At 43.6% G+C, this 17,749-nt stretch overlaps 1 protein-coding gene across 1 annotated transcript in view; it reads right to left on the bottom strand.

Moving 5' to 3' along the window:
- Nucleotides 1-4,186: 4,186 nt before the first annotated feature.
- The window catches only part of LOC147899242 (chromophore lyase CRL, chloroplastic-like), a 32,194-nt gene continuing 18,631 nt past the window's right edge, over nt 4,187-17,749 (bottom strand). The window contains exons 5-9 of the mRNA XM_087378045.1: nt 12,934-12,984; nt 12,595-12,687; nt 8,959-9,063; nt 5,056-5,148; nt 4,187-4,937 (exon numbers count right to left, since the gene is read on the bottom strand). Of these exons, the coding sequence (XP_087234171.1) occupies nt 4,809-4,937; nt 5,056-5,148; nt 8,959-9,063; nt 12,595-12,687; nt 12,934-12,984 (471 nt within the window). The 3' untranslated portion in view covers nt 4,187-4,808. The remainder of the gene's footprint in view (nt 4,938-5,055; nt 5,149-8,958; nt 9,064-12,594; nt 12,688-12,933; nt 12,985-17,749) is intronic.

Raw genomic sequence — 17,749 nt, 5'->3', positions numbered from 1 at the left:
TTAGTTTTCTTCACGTCCGCTCGAGCACTGAAAGCTGAGAGTTCGTAGATGTTGTTGTGCCGTGTACCTTTACCAACAACCTTCCCTTGAAGATCCAAAATCTGTGCACCATTCTTATCGAATTAAACTTTGAGGTCCCGATCCGTGATCGTAGAAATGGACAAGTTCCTCTTGATATCTGGCACATAAAGAACATCGGACAACTGCTTTACAACTCCATCTGACTTGAGAGCAATTGTACCTTTTCCTTTTGCTGGACATTTTGCATCATTGTCGACTGCTACCAGGATGTCATTCCCTACCGGATGTAGAGAGGTATACCAATCCTTCCGACTGGTCATGTGGCGTGATGCACCACTATCAATGATCCAAGGCTCATCCGCAGGTACATGAACTGCCTCCGTGCAAATCTTCTCAATTGCTACGAACAGCTCTATTGGTACTACATATGCATTGTTGCTGGACTCTTTCTTTATTCTATTCTTCTTATCTGCAATCTTCTTCCGACACTCATTCTGCTTGTGTCCTGCCTTGTTGCAATAGAAGCACTTGATCTTCTTCTTTTTCTTTTTATCATCAGAAGAGGATGGGTTACTAGAGTCCTTACCCTTACCTTTCTTTAATCCAGCCAATAAAGCTAAATCTTCTCCAGTCCTCATCTTTTGACGCATCTCCTCCTCCAGAATCATTGCGCTGAAATCCTCAAAGTTGAGGGGCAGATTTTTATTCCGCGTATTCGGTGCTGTAATAAGATCATTGTACTTTGGTGGGAGAATCCGTATGCACCTTCGTGCTAGATTCTTGCTGGTGATGGTGATGCCAATCGCAATCATCTAATCGTGCAGATTCTTCACCCTGGTGATGAACTTCTCTGCCGCTTAAGGAAAAAGTAAAAATTAAAGTAGAGAGGTTAAAAATTGGAAGTATTACATACAAAAAAACACATGGGGTACTCTTCATTAATACTAGGGGGTAATCCTCACCCATGGTAAATCACCAACAAAATTAAAATCCATGTTTAAACATAGCGGAGACAGCGATCACTACATAGAAGAATGCACATGTGAGTTTAGGATTCCTTGTGCATGTTTTTAGGTCATGGTATGAGATTGGCACCACTGCCATTCTCCACTGGTGGCATTCTCCAAAGAGATTGACACAATTCCATATGATCTCTACACAGCGGAGACAAAAATTACTACATAGAAGAATGCACATGTGAGTTTAGGCTTCTCAATGCCATTTCTTAGGGCCTAACAAGAGATTGGCACCACTGCCATCTCCACTTGTACAAATGTCTACCCTACTATTCTAGGAGGGGTATTCCAGTGATCATAGGAGAGTGGTGTCCTCTCCTTGTCACTGTGAGCCATCTCAAAAGCTATATGAACCTGTAGCGTAGTTCGTGGTAAAGCCTAACCAATTATTACTCAAAGCCGCGACTCCACAATGTCTGAGGAGATGATGTTTTTCCTATGACCAAGGTTGCGACATGACATTTCAAGGAGAACAAGGAATCACTTCCCAAAAAACTATCTACGAAGCTGTGCAGATCACACAGAGAATTGAGTTGTATGACCATGACACAATAACAAACGCCCCATCCACAACTAAACAAAAGAAGATACATCAAGAAATGGTGGCTCCAATGGACGTGGATGTACAAAATGTTACTCGTCATGTACGAGGTCCATCCCATCATCAAGTAATACTGGAAGCTCAGAAGCCAAGTGTATTACGTACACCGGGTCACGAGTACGATCAAAATGGATCTGAACACGAGTGGGTGGTGAGGGGGCCCTCCTCATGGCTGCGTGGCGACCCATATACAGAAGGTAAGATATGAGTGGTTGGCTCTGAATGGAGGAGGCGGCACAGTAAAATCATGTATCCATGGGACTAGTGCTGGTGGACCAAGCAGGCAGTCTACTGTGTACTCTCCTCTCCATGTGGAAAACAGGTGAGTCCGCCAGATGATGGCCATCTTTGAAGACTGCTATATATAATCAAGTCATGTATAGCCCCCAACTCGAGTAAATGTCTCCCATATGCTGCACTGGTGCATCTGCATCTGCCGACTGCCTCACGATCCCCAGCTCTGCTGCATCCATCTTCGGTACTATGAGGGAATCCTCATCGAAATCTAACAAGCCCACCTGTCTGCTCCCAGTACGTGCATTGAAGTCACCAAAGAAGAAAGTATCCCTGTGTCTAGAGAACTCTGTGATATCATCATAAATAGTCTCATATGGACTGTGCCCGTCAATAGTAAACTCTCGCACATAAGATGTGTCTAGGGGAAAGTAACATACTGTAATGAAGGTCAACTCTATGTCTCGTAACTGGACACAAATCCACATGTGCCGTGCATGCTCCTCCCTTCGTATCATAGAGAGGAGTGGCCTCAGAGAACAGCCAGACCTCCGAATCTTGCCACTGTGGGTAGCCCTCTCTCTGGGCTCTCATGTATCTTGCTGTAGAAGATCACATCTCTGTTATGATGTCTCCAAGAACCCCCATGGGCCGAACCATAGGGTGCCATTGCAATTCCACACTACCATCCTCAATTTGTTTGCATACTCACCCCATCGCTCAAACACCGTCATGTGCTGTCCCCTTCTATTGCATCTCGTGCTTCTTTTTCTGCCCTCTCTCGAATGATCACCCTACCATCTCTGCAAACTACCCAAAGCACCAATTTCGACACCAAAAGCATTGATTTCAATACTTACTTATGTCGAGTCCTTTTTATTTAAAAAAATCTACAACTCTATCATGACTTCAAAGGCTTTCATTAGATTTCGTAGGTATACACCCAAATATGAAAATTTTGAAGTGAGAATCTTATAAACTCTCATGAATATCTTTGAAAACAATAAGTGAAAATTATGGAGGCATGGTATTGAATTATTGCATGCCCATTCAAGCACTATTCATCTCATTTGGACCACTGCCATATCTTTTTAAACCAACTTCTCATCTTGTGAATAACATATTCATGGAGAATAGGGATGTTCTCATACACTTCAACGTGGGATTTTCAATTTATTATATACTAGCCCGCACATTCTTTTCTTAAATAACTCCTATATGATTAATCAACCTCACATTGTATGAAGACAGAATATATTATACCTCATACAAAAACCCACAAAATCAAAACATATGAATAAAACAAGATTGGCCATAGTCCTCAAGCTACTAATGAGGGAGCAGCTTTGTACTTTCAAACAACACGGCACTTTTGTTAAAGACAATCAAGATTGCTTGTTTCTTCTATACAATGTACAAACTGTAAACTCAATCTTCATGTTAATCATGTGTCATGCTCCAAATGCACAAAAGGTGAGCCTTCTGTATTTTCTTTTTTTTTGCTGAACAAATGAGATAAGCCTGCTCTCCCATTTTGATAAAAAAGACATATCAACCAAGAGGTTGATCACTTCATTAGAAAGTTCCACTCTATGTAAAATTGTTAGCCACTGGCAAAAAATATGCAATACAGCCTTTATATTTTTTAGAATCTCAAAATCCCATAGTACTCAGTGTTCAGCAAAGTTACATGGACATCAGTGGAACTAAGTACTGTGACACAGAGCCAACCAATTATCGAACAAAAAGTGTCCAATGAATATGAACATGATAGAAAGGGTAAGCCTTCTTTCTTTTTCATGGTAATCATGTGCTATGCTCCAAATGCAGATGCAGAAAGGGTGATCCTTCTTTAATTTTTTGCTGAGCAAACAAGATAAGCCTTCTCTCCCATATTGTTAAAAAATTCAGATCAACTAACAGGTTCATCACTTCTTTTAAGAAGTTTAACCCTATGTAAGATTGCTAGTCTCACGGAAAAAATGTGCAATACAGCCTTTACATTTTAGAATCCAAAAATCCCATAGTAACAGATGACTGGTTTATGTTCGACAAAGTTGTATGGACATGTGGCAGTTTGAACTAGTACATCACCATGAACGTCAACAAAGCAAAAGTCTAATGAAATATGAACATGACAGACATTTGAAATAATAAATAGATCAACATTCAAGGAGGTTCTATGTCCCAAAGCTCAAGCATATCATTTTCTGCATATATATTTCAAATGCAAACCAGCATCTATGTAGATGAATTCAAGACTATTACCAAACTCATCGTATAGCAAAAGGAACAATGTTGTATTAGCTCATGTATTCAGCCATAAAATATCTTAACTAGTACACTTGCAAAGTTGGGATGAAAAACTTGTGAACAGAAATAGGCACCTGAAATGTGGGAATTGCAACTTCTGTATATGAACTTGTTTTTAGTAGCAAGATATCTCTTGTATCATTTTGTCCAAATTCAATCTCGCATTTTTTGCAAAGAGGATAGAAGGTATGCCCTTCACTTGCTATGACCATCATGTGGTGATGTACATCGGACCTTAAACCTATCTACATAGCTCCTTTGTTTGACTTTGATTTCTAGGAGTGGAGACAACCGTATAAAATTTGCATAAAATCTTGTCAACAGACAACCATTTGGATATGAGCTAACACTGTTAGCACACTTGAGCCGTTTTTAATAGTCAGCTCTTTCCAATAAAGGTCGACATAACTAAATTAGGCATGGACGTACATGTATTACTCACTTGCCGATTGGGGACAACTGGGATTGAAGTCATATATAGGGCTAGATCTGAAAGCTTCATTTCTAATATTTACAAAGATCTAGTATAAGAGTAGTGACACCTATCTCGTAAGCCTGCAACCATTCCCTTTGCAAAGAAAATAATTGAGAGCAATTAAATGTTAAGATGGGATTACAATGACTTATTGTTGCGTAATCTTTTCATCCAGCTTTTTATCTGTGAAGGAAGGCACGTCAGAATCCCTGTATGGACCAATTGTTATTGAAGAAGTTGGCTTGAACTCATAAGGTCCTTGCCTTACACCCCAAACCTGTCTCATATAAGACAATTAGTGAGAAACTTGAAACTTGTGACCTAATTCCAGTCAAATATAATCATACTCTTTCAAATCACTAACATCCAAATAGCTGCATGAGGAGGATAATGACCTGATTTCCATCATCATCATATGCACGTTCCCAGGAGTGAATTTCACCATTTCTAAATATTGTGAGCTCAGCAGTAGAGTGTGTTGCTCCATTCTGTGCACATCATAAACCAGTGACACTAATTTCTCAAATCACGTTCCTACAGAACATTACAAATATAAAGGGAAATGGCATTCTAATCTTGATATAAAAACATGATTAGAAGACAGACAATATCTTTTGTGTCAAGACTCCTGTGATGCTTATCCTGAATCTTTTAGATTAAATTTGGAGGAGAAGAAAAAATAGCAGCCTTGGCCTGCAGCACAGGCTTTCGCTTTGCTTCATTTACTATCATGATATGGTACAGAAAATGACAGCGCACAAACTCCTTCATGGATAGAATCCAGGAGTCACGGTAGACATGCCTAAGAATTTTCCATTTAGGCATTTTGTTTTAAAACAATAGAGACTAGGACGCTCAAGAAACCCCTTCCATTGGCTACAGGATACTCCACCTCCAGCTTCTATATTTGCCAACATACTTGTATGTTTCCCTTACATGTTCGCATGCAAAAGGGCAAACATGCATCATCTGTTTTCTGTTTAACCCAAGCATACTTGGGACTCCCTTCCACCAACAATGTTCCCTTCCGCAGCTGATTGTTTGTTGATGACCATTTGATAGAGAAGTAAAAACTCTTACGTCTTGAGAATTCAGCTATGGTTTATGAATCATGAATTATGAGCATCATAAATCATGATATCAAATACTGAGGGACGTTTTCTATTAACTATGTATTTCGAAGGTCACACTAGATCTTTTGGCATATCGTACATGCCCATTTCCAACTGGAGACTTTAGTTACATTATCATCTATGAAAAGTAAGATTAAGTCCTATCAATGTTCAATCATCAAAATGAAAATTTATAATATTGATGTATTTTTTCTACAATCCAGAACTTGAAAAATCATGTATGCATGTTTCCACATTCTTTGAGCAACTTTGTTTTTTGGTTTAACTTTTAAGGTGGTTTTGGGAAACCTTTTATCTTCCTTTTTTTTGGGTAGGAGGTGGGGGTGGGGGGTGGGATGTTGTTGGGGTTGGTGGTTTTGGTCACATATGGTCCCCTGGCCTTGAAAATACAAACATTTGGAAACGTTTCATACTTCAAATGTTCGATTCAAAAAAACGTATGTTTGACCTACGCCTCCAAGTGTCGTTTCTGAAGGACATCTAGAGTCGATCGATATATATAAATTTCAAAGCAAGTGAATCCACAGTTTGTTGACCATCCCATTACAAATCAAAATGGTGGAAACTTGTAAAATTAGGTTAATTACCTATAAGTTATGATAAAAGCAGGTTACAGTCAACACATACAGATACATGTATCTGAGCAAAATGGTGTGGAATCACTACATTTGACTTTGTGGTAATGATCAGAGATAATGCCTCTGTGTCTCTCTCCTCCCATTCTTCCACTTGATCTGGGTCAGCTTATATCAAGATCTTACCCGCGGCATCCACTTAATCTTTTTAAATCTTCCTAGCCACCATGTGGCTCGTTATTTTCACCTTCCAGATGGGGTAGTTGCTCTGTCCATCTTATCATTGTCACCAAAGTTGGGTAATGGCATCTGATCTACTGCACGCCTTTCAATGAGGTCTTTAGTGGCTATGGGAGGGCCCAAAACTCACACCTGTAAGGGATAGACTGTACTGCATGCTGCGCAAAGGACTGGAGGAGCCACTCAGTACCCCTCTACTGAATGGGATGCTACCTAAAGTGACTGTGAGATATCTGGAACTGCTGACAATACCTCAAATGAAGTAGGTGAATTGTATGCATCTCGAAACAACTGAGAGATGGATGGAATAGTTGCTCCTCGAAAAAATGAAGAACTATCTAGAACTGAGGATGCCTCTCAGACGAATGGAGGAACGAGACTGATGAGCACACTTCCGATGAATCGACCAAAATGTTGCCAACACAAGGGAATTGTCGGTGTGGAACTGTGGTCGCTGGTCACTGCTACTGCTGGGGCTTGGGATCTGATGAAGAGGAAAACTGCATGACTAACCTCGCGGAGTGAAGGATACAATAATGGTAAGGCATCGTTGTTCTCTCTACTGAATGATACTGCAGGCCGCCTCCAAAAAGAGCTGAGGAAGGGGAACCGTGGAGGGAATTGCATGACTATCCTCCCTGAATTGTCAACCTCCATACTGATGGCAACTATATAACCTGAGGAACTTTATGCAACTATTGCAAAAACTGATTGGTCCCCTGGACTGGTAGACCCAAGAGAAGCCAATGTCTAAACTGCTGCAAGGTAGTCCACTGAATTGTGCTCTGAGATGTAAGATGCCTGAGCAGATGAAGGACTGCCTGTGGATGAAGAACTAACTATGATGGCGACTGCTGAAGGATAGTCCACGAAACTGTGCTTTGAGGTGAAAGACCCCTGAGCAGATGATGAACTTCGACATCACTTGATCTGGATCTGGAGCTGCTCAGAAAGGCCGATTATGCTCAAGGAGACTATCTTGCTCCTTCAACGCTTGCATGAGAGCTACAGTGCTGGAGAGGTCCATGATGTAAGACTAGTAAATCCATCAACTGCTGCGACAATGTCTGTCCGAGAAAAAAATCCCCTGTAGATGCACACGGGTGAAGACAGGAGCCAACCCAATGCACAATGAAGGAAGGGAGGGAGAGGATAATGGAGTATGGTGCTAACACGGTCCGGGGTAGGGACAAAATAACAAAATTGGAAAATATCCCATCCGTGCTCCCTCCTTTGCTGGTTGTATCCCCATTACTATGACACTTGGTCCCAGATTTCCCTTCAACCTTCTTCAAATTCGACGGAACCATGCTGCTCTGATACCAATGTAACATGTGGGGACTTACTGTGCGGAAAAGAACAGAATGTGTGTACATGAATAGAGAGCTCAAGCATGAAGGACACTAGAGATCTTCCTAACTGATGTACACTGCTTTATTTATGATGTATAAATGCTGGCAGAAAATGTCCTAACTACTGACTATAAATGACTGTAAAATGGATACAAAAATGTATCATGCGCCTACTGTTGATGCGGATACTGAGCCGGAAACTGCTCGCTCAATGCAGGACCAAATGCGGGGCTGGACGCTGAGGCTGGAAGCCAAAACTGCCCTGGCATGACTGCTGTAATGTCCACCTGGAATGACGGGCTGAGGACCCTTTAAATAGGGCTGGAACCGCTGACTGGCTGGCGGTTTGGACGGGCCATACCAGTCTGGTTGACCAACCTGCTGGTCGGATCAATCGATGTGCTTGGTTGGGTCACTGACCCAACCTGGTCATCCTTTTGGTGCGACCCAGCTGGCCTGCAAACAGGCTGCTGGAATGGCCCCAAATGGTGCTAAATCCTTGATATACTGCCGATTGCTGATTGTGCAGCCAGGTGTCACTGTCACCTACGCCTAGCACTGGTGTGCATGACAGAAACACTTAATGCTAAGTTATAACTTGGATTTGACGCCATCTTGGGAAGAAATCGACCTTATATTACACATTTCATGGTTGACAAAGTATATGTTCCACGTGATGACCTCTAGGCGATTATGTTCAAAAATCGAAGTGACTGCTGTTCTCATTCCTGAGTGCATTGTAGAGCATTGACAGTGCAAGACACATCACATCATGACTTTCTTGAACATATTTCTTCGACTTCTTTCTTTACAGCTCATTTCTTATCCAAAGCCTCACATAATGTACAATAATTCCCATGCTAAGGAAATCTTAATTTCCTTTTTGGAGTTTCTGCACCGTTGTAACTAGGTCCCTAACAAGAGATAGGATACAAAGATGATCTTCAAAAATAATAGACCGTTTCCTAATTACAATTCAAAAAGCCTGCAAAACCTACCCATGAGTTTGGAAAACCACCAGGTGGAGTTGACCCTTCATAGAGGCATCTCTGGCCACGCTTACAGCGAGATAGATAGATGGTTGTAAGATGCTCTGCCATATCCTGCAAGAAATAGTCAAATGAGGACATTGTAGATATTAAGAACACCAATAGAAGGCATTTGGCAAAGCATTAAAGATTAATATGATAGCTTGAGAGAAGAAATATCCAAAAGCATGTGGCATAGCATCAACAAAATTGAGCCCAAAAGTAAAACGCAAAGACGTGCAAATATAGAATTGTCTACCATTCTTAGGCGATGTGAAACGACAGTGACATAAGTTGAAATTACCATTAGGTTATATATAATATCTAAAATACTGTGTGAAAAGAATATAACTAGTCAAGTATCCTACAATGTAGTCCAAAGATCTTGGAAACAACCTAGGGCAGTTCGTTCCAAGCTGCGATACAAAGCAGCCAAGAGCCATTTTGGAAGGGGGCTCCACGACCCGTGTGGACTAAGGAAACCAAGGAGTAGCCCAAGAAGAGGCATGGAAGCTAAGGGACCCGGAACAGCCGTCTAAGCTGAGACATGCCGCAGAGTTCGAACCAAGAGGGCGCTCTTAGAGAGCTAGTCCAACCAACAAAGCCCAAGAACATGGAACAGCTAGCCACTTCGAGAACAAGTGGGGATTAAACATCGGGATGCAGCTCGGGTTGCGAACCTTAGTTGTGCTTGAGGTAGCGTGATAGGTTGTGGAAGTGCCGCTCTACGAAGAGAAATGACTAAGAAAGACACATGTCATATTACGCTTGGTATGAATGGAACTAGTCAAGCATTCTACTATGATGTCCAAGGTAGTACTACATTGTTGCAAGCTTCTATATTGCTGCAATTTAGTTTGGAACAAGGAAGCCTTGGGAAAAATACCAAATCTTTACCTCATAGGGGGCATAAGGGCCTCCTCCTTGCAGATCTATCAATAAATATTATGTGCTTTCAATTTATTTATATCTTCAATATTAAGTGATCATGCTAGTGAGTGTGAAAAGGAAAAAATTCTATGCAAAATGTTTGCAATGAGAACTGCGAGTACAACTAAAAAGCAAGCTATATGGCGCTTTTTGATTATAAACTTCAAATCTTCCAGCTCGATCTTTGTATAAAGCGTTGTAAAATCATAGGTTTGAAGGAGAATAGGAGACTCTTTTTCCTATATATTGATCAAGCCAGACAAGTTACTAAGTCCATCGCAAAAGAGGCAATGAAATCACATTCTGATCTCATGTTAATGTGAAAGGAAAGGGGAAAGGGGGGGGGAGGGAGGGAACGGGGGGCGGGGACCAAGAATACACAATAACATAGTATTGTCAATATATCATGGGCCATATGTTGTTTGGGAGTGTGTGTGTGTTTGGGGGGGGGGGGGGGGGGGGCGGGGGCGCAGGGGGCGCGGGGGGGATCTATGTCTAGAGAAGATGCAAAAAGACTTCAAAACCAAGAATACACAATAACATAGTATTGTCAATGCATCATGGGCCATATATTGTGGGGAGACGATTAGCTAATTCTTGGGGGTTTTGGAATAGTACCATGAAAACAGGGTACTCACAACATCGTGATCTTGGATGTTGTGACTCGGCAAGACCCCATTACATAAAAGTGTAGAAATTGTATGAAGCCACATGTCCTGTTACAAAAAGTTGTAAGCGACAGCATTATAAATCAATGCAACTTCATGCAATGAGACACAGCAGTGCATATAGTACATAGATCTTCCTAGGATATCCTGACGGTAGGAAAGCAGCACGTACGGGACAAAGATCTATCTTGGGAGTTGCGACATAGACAGTGAAACTGGTATGCAAGGAAAGATCAAACTGGTATGTGAAACTGGTCACATCCATAAAAGAGCAGCAAATGAGCAAGGCAGAATCGTATTATTAACATCTGCTAGCCAGATTGAAATTCGTGACAGAAGATACAGTCAGACTGCCAAACTAATTCCTCAGAAGGCATGCCCATAGCAAATCAATGTTCAAAGTCTGTTTGAAAGTGGGTGTTGGCTGTCAGACAGCCAAACTAGTTCCTCAGAAGGCATGCCTATTGCAAATCAATGTTCAAAGTCTGTTAAAAAGTGGGTGTTGGCTGTCTGGTGAGTTGTGACACCAGGGAAAGCAGCAGAGACAAACCACATATAATGCCAGCAAAAAAATTGAATAAATTGCATTGGTAATCGTGCGGGCACAGAACGGTTTGGGCTGCCCTGAAATTTCTGGCAGTAGGTGAAATCACAATGCAAGGAAAAACCATAGTGAAGAAGAGCACACCCGCAGAAAGACTAAGCCTTGAAATTGAAACAGTCAGAAGAGATGCAGAGAGAGTAGGAAGGGTGAGGAGAAGGGAATGACACAAATTCTATGGAAAATATGAGGCATGCAGGGGGCTCGCGTTTAAATAATGTGAAAATAAGCTTAATCCTTTTTAAAACATTCAAACATTGTAATCAAGAATCAGAGCTTTTGAGGCCCTAAAAACTCTGGACCTACAGTTCCTCAAATTAGTATTTACAAAATTGTTTGGACCGTTTTTTGAGACTGAATTAGATGCAATGTACAAGGTTAACCCAGCACTGGTTCTTATTCAGATGATTTCATTGAATTAATGCAAACCCATAGACACACATAATGGGCATAACAGTTTTGCCTAAGGCCCATTATTCATCTGAAAATCAATGCATTTGAGGTCCGTTGTGGACCTTATCATTCTAAGGATTCCTAAATCACCATGGTCCTTGGAAGACCTGATTCAGGATCAACCTGTTCATTGGAACATTCCAACGACATTTAACACCTATGATGGCTCAGAGACTGTAAATCTATGTAGGCATTAGTGTGCAGGCACAAAAACCAGTCATGCATTCGTCTGTTCTCTTTAAAAGAGATGTACAATAACTCGTAATATAGAACAGTAATTGGCTTTGTTAGGATGAAATCTTTCCACAGTTTGGACTCTCTCACCTTAAAGATTTACTAGCCAAAGAAATCCTACTCATGCCAACATGTGCATGCTTATTTTCAAAGTGATTGGCCTGATAATGTGTCTTTGGCTTTTACATTTTGAGTTACAAATTTAATAACAAGCTGCTTAAGCAAATAGATAAGACCCTATATACCAGAGCCACCACAATGTCTGATTGGGAAGGCCGTTGAACATGACAGTGCTATATGGCAATAATAGTATTCAAATCTTGCAGTGTGCAAGCCTTGCCACATAAAATGCAATCGGAGAATAGAAACCCAAACAGCAAGGACCCTCCACCTATCTCTGGCAATTAGAAGCAGCAAAGAGAGCATGAATCTTGGTCCTTGCAGTAAATCTCTGAAATCACGCAGGAATTTTTGTTATTGCTTGATTGTTTAGTGCTTTCTGTGCAATGACAGAGTGAATGTACAAGCTAAGATTACTTTTTGCCAGCCCTTTCAATCATCAAGGGATGTCTCATCTGAATAAGATTAATTTATATGGACATGTACAGAGACAAACCAAAAATGCTTGATCACGAAATTCGTAACACTATCACAGCTTTCACACAAACGAGAGAAGTCCTTATTTGACATCAAATACTCTGGAAGAAAATATTTTCTCACCCCTACTACTTCCTCTGGCTGTGGACGCTGATTTTTTGGCCGATCACAGTAGTTTCTATACTCCTCAATGTCCCTCACAGCGTAAGATGCCACCTGCTTTTCAGAAGACTATACAGTTTTGATAAACTATGACCATAGTTCAGAAACAGCCCCAACAAAACACACAACAATGGTCAAGATACATTCTGCATATACAACAAGATAATTGCTCTTTCTAAACATAACGTGATATCATTGTCATCCCCCAAGAAAATCTTATGTCACTTAAGCAAATGGAAAAACATCAAGGATTTCAAAACATTAAAAAGAGAGAAATTTAGAATCTAGAGCAACACCAACCTCAACATCGCACTTCATCTCCTTAGGACAAGGCTTCACCTTGTGAAATCTCTGCAGTTAACAATAAAGAACTGTTATTCAGACCACCTTTAATACAGAACTTGAATGTAGTTATGCTATAATAATTTGGGGCTGAGCTGCTATACTTCCACATAGACTCTCAATCTCTAACTAATGTTGATGATTTTGGTGTGCATTTTGTCCCATAAAGCCATGAGGTCTCCTGCGACGTTAATATATCTTTCTTTCTTTCTTTCTCTCTCTGCCCAGCCCCTCCCTCCCCGCCCAGCCCGCTCATCCCGTCACTACTCATAGCCCTTCATGGGCTGCTGGTTGTTGTGCCACCCCCTCCATACCGCCACCCCACGCCTTTGTGGCACCTCTTGCACCATCCCCGCCACCTAGGGCGGTTGTTGCGCCGCCTCAGCTGCAGCACCTGCAACAGCGCAGGCCTAGGGGCTTTGTGCCGCCCCTTAGCTGCACATATGCAGCAACACAGGTCATATGGGCCCCGCATAGGCTGCTAGGGCCTCTAGGCCTCCCACACCTCTCCTACAGTCTAGGTGGACCCCGCTCCAACCAGCTCCAACGTGCAAACAGTCAAGAAAGCAAGGATTTGAATCAAGAAAGTTCAAGGAAGGACAAGAAAACAGCAAACTCACACAATGTGATCTTGAAAAGGGTCAAGAAGGATAGGGAGAAGGCACCAGCATATCTAAAGATCATCCAAGGTACACTTGAAGGCCCCCAGAGCAGAAATTACCTTGTTTCTTCATTTCTGAAATATGCAATAAACAGTGAAAAGCCCCATACACAAGATAATGATGCCACGAAGCTACATGAAAGCTCCTGAAGGTGCGATGATGGCAGGGTCACCACCCAAAAATGCCTCTAAGGTTTTGACTCACCTTAGCAAAATATGTATGGCCTTGATTGAGAAAGTGGATGACCTCAAGACCACCAACGTGACCTTGATGACAGAGAATGCACATGTTGATAAAACACTCAATGAAATTAAGAAGCAAGGAGGGTGTATGCAAGATGAATGGAGAAAAAAGAGAAACAAGAAGGATGAATGGGAGAAGGAGAAGGCGACATGGGAAATTGAAAATCAAAGGCAGGAACGTGACTGAAGGTGGTGGTGCCACGAGGTGCTACCAAACAGGATGGTGTGCGGAAGCGGAACCAGACCTAGTGGAGCAGGAGCCACTGGATGAAAATCCAGGAAAAGATTTCGACATCAAAATGTTTTAGAGGACTACGACCAGGGAGTTACTGGAACGTCATCGACGTGTTGGCATTGGGCCGATGTGTCGGTGAAAGGGGGTGTTGGAAAGGTCATCTCCCCATCTGTAAGCCCCCATATGAGGAGAGCGTGAAGGAGGGAGACCTAGGGTAGGATGTGCCCAAAAGAAGAGAGGAGGGTACCTGGCTGATCCGCAGGAGCATAAGGCGGAGCAGAGGACAGCAGCACGGACCCAAGAGAAGAGGCTATGAGCTCACGGATGATGACAGCAGTAGTACGGAACAGCACGGAGCTGAGGCGCACACGTGTGGGCAGATCAGGGAGCCAAGAAAGAGCGCAGCAGAGGCAGGACAGACCAGCACATGGGTCGGCTAGGAGAGAGGCTGGTTGGGCTGCTTGGAGGCAGCCAACCAGGCCTTGCATAGGGCAGACCTAGGGGCTGGTCCCTTGCCTTGAAATGAGGGCTCATGCCCTAGTTTTGTGGGCCAAGAGGGCCCTTGTTTTGAGCCCCAGAAGGGGCACATTTTATAGGCCAGAGGGGGCAGAATGACCGACCAGAAGGTCGGCCATTTTGCGCCTGACCGAGTCGGTTGGTTGGCCAGCCCTCTGGGCCTATAAAAGGGAGGGCCTTGTGCCCTCATATTACATCATCTGGAGCAGCCCTCTGACAGCAGACAGGAGCAGCAAGAAGGCAAGCCGTGGGCCTATCCACAGGAGGTGAAGGTGACCCGAAGGAGGTGCAGACTGAGCTTGAGTGGCAGCCCACCTAGGCTGGTTTCCAGACAGCAAGGTGGAGAGGATCGTTCTGGACGGAAAGTTTACAGACGCTCGAGGTGGAGCATGTGGGTTCGAGTCTAGAGATAGCCGGCAGATAGGAGAAGTACCTTCTGGTAAGATATGAGGACCACACCATTGGTCGGACTCTGGATCTATCTCTTTTGTATTGTGTCCATAGCTTTGGATGGAAATATATTATTTTGGTGTCTTCTATATCAGCTGGTTCATTGTCTATTGATGAGTCTGCACATCTATATGATGCACATTAAGTTAAGAAGCCTGTGATTCCACACCCCACACCACACTGTGTGAGCTCCAGGGCTATTCTATCAATCTTCCATTGGGCATACCTTCTGTTGGTTGATTCTAACAAAGGATAGTGGACCCAACAGGTAGTCCACTCTACTTCTCCTCCCGCCATGTGGGAAACAAGTGAGCTCACCAGATGATGGCCATCTCCGGAGAGCGCTATATATGATCAAGTCATGGATAGCCCCCAACTCGAGTAGATGACTCCCATATGCTGTCACTGGTGCATCTGCATATGCCGACTGCCTCACGATCCCCAACTCTGCATCCGAGCTCTGCTGCATCCATCTCCGGTACTATGAGGGAATTTTCGTCAAAACCTAACATGCCAACCTGTCTGTTCCTAGTACGTGCATTGAAGTCACCAAGGAGGAGAGTGTCCCCCTGCCTAGAAAGCTCTGTGATGTCATCATGAATAGTCTCATATGGGCTTTGCTCATTAGTGGCGACTTCTCGTACATAAGATGATGTGTCTGGGGGAAAGGAACACATTGCAATGAAGATTGAGTGTGTATGTGGTAGCTGAACTCGCACCCACATATGTTGTGTGTGCTCCTCTCTCAGATCACCGATATGAGTGGTCTCACATGTGCTCTAAAAAGGACAGCAGTCAGGCCCAAAATGGCCGACCTGCTGGTCAGTCATTCTGCCCCCTCTGACCTATAAAATGTGCCCCTTCTGGGGATCAAAACAAGGGCCCTCTTGGCCCACAAAACTAGGGCATGAGACCTCATTTCAAGGCAAGGGCCCAGCCCCCAGGTCTGCCCTGCCTCCAAGCAGCCCAACCAGCCTCTCTCGGATCTCCTGGCCAACCCATGTGCTGGTCTGTCCCGCCTCTGCTGCGCTCTTTCTTGGCTCCCTGATCTGCCCACACGTATGCGCCTCAGCTCCGTACTGTTCCATACTACTGCTGTCGTCATCCGTGAGCTCCTAGCCTCTTCTCTTGGGTCCCTGCTGCTGTCCTCTGCTCCGCCTTATGCTCCTGTAGATCAGCCTGGTACCCTCCTCTCTTCTTTTGGGCACATCCTGCCCTAGGTCTCCCTCCCCCGTGCTCTCCTCATATGGGGGCTTACAGATGGGGAGGTGACCTTTCCAACAACCTTTGCACCACAGATATGCAATTTTATTGTGCCTCCTCCTCCACTCGGGGCTGACCACTCATACCTTGCCTTCTGTATATTGGCCGCCATGCCCGCCAAGGAGGGCCCCCCTGCCACCCACTCGCGTTCAGATCCATTTGCTCTTGACGCGGTGTACGTGAGCCACCTAGCTTCTGAGATTCCAGTATTACTTGGAGAGGGGATGGACCTCGCACATGCATCAGATACCCTTGTCTCAGTGATGTAGGATGTTGTCACCAGGTCCTTTCCCACGACATGATGTGCACGTGTCCCAGATGGGAAGATGCCCCAAAACCCTTGGTTCGACGATGAGTGCAGAGAGATGAGAGCCCACCTCACACATGAGCATGGCACTGGGACATTTAACTTCACCAGAAGCACAGCAGATCTCATGCCGAGTGACACAATGTAAGAAGCAGGCTTTCCTCATACACACGATGGATGAGGTGATCAGATCATTTCGTGGAGGAGATCCTACTATGGGATGGGCGCTCTTGTCGGAAGGGAAGTCGCCCATCGCCATCACAGATCTAGCAGTCTGGCATACATATGCACGCTCTCTCTATGATGTCCAAGGTCCATATATGTCCTCTATGCCCAAACCCACTGCATTTGTTCACTACGCAGAATGCATGGGCTGCCCTTCTCTGGCTTCATAACCGGAGATCACCAGATCATGAGGGACTACGCACTGAGCACTTTTCACATGGACAAGAGATCTTGACCCCGATCCTAGCACAGCTGTTCAACCATGCCGTATGCCATCGCTTCCCGCCTACCTGGAGCACCACCACCATACTACCGATACACAAGGCAAGCGATCTCATGGACACTGGGAACTACCGCACTCTTATGATTGGCCACTAAAATCGGCCTCCAGCAAATTAAAGGGCAGTAAAACTAACAAGTCAGTCAACACTGTTACATTAACAATTCAGCAAAAGTATTACCAACAAATTGGGAGCTAGAGTGCCCCTGCACAAGTCAAAGACACTAATTGGCCCCAAACCTTGGCGCCCCTTTCGATATTTCTTTAATTAATTGAGAGGCCATGAAATCTAGGCTACATAATGTTAGAATTATTATCATATTCTAGGCAATGGCCAATGTAATGTAATAAGTGGGTTAGGGGCACTTTTCCCTCTTTGAGGTTTTTCCCCCTAACCACAGTCTAATCCCTAACTACGGTTAGTGGATAAGATAGGGTTTTGGTACTTACATAAAATCCCTCACTTCTCTTGTGTACTCACTTCATTTCAGTCCACTACTCAACAGACTTACGTTCAGCTCACTCTCTTGCTCACTCTTGCTCTCATTTTATTCACATTTGGTATCAGAGCATGTTCACCCTGCCCGACCTCTT

The sequence above is a fragment of the Dipteris shenzhenensis genome, chromosome 8, assembly GCF_047967505.1.
Source record: "Dipteris shenzhenensis isolate YYH24624 ecotype China chromosome 8, Dip_SZ_1.0, whole genome shotgun sequence".
Classification (NCBI taxonomy): Eukaryota; Viridiplantae; Streptophyta; class Polypodiopsida; order Gleicheniales; family Dipteridaceae; genus Dipteris; species Dipteris shenzhenensis.
Note: the sequence above shows the minus strand (reverse complement) of the source record. Positions and strands in the feature narration are given on the sequence as shown.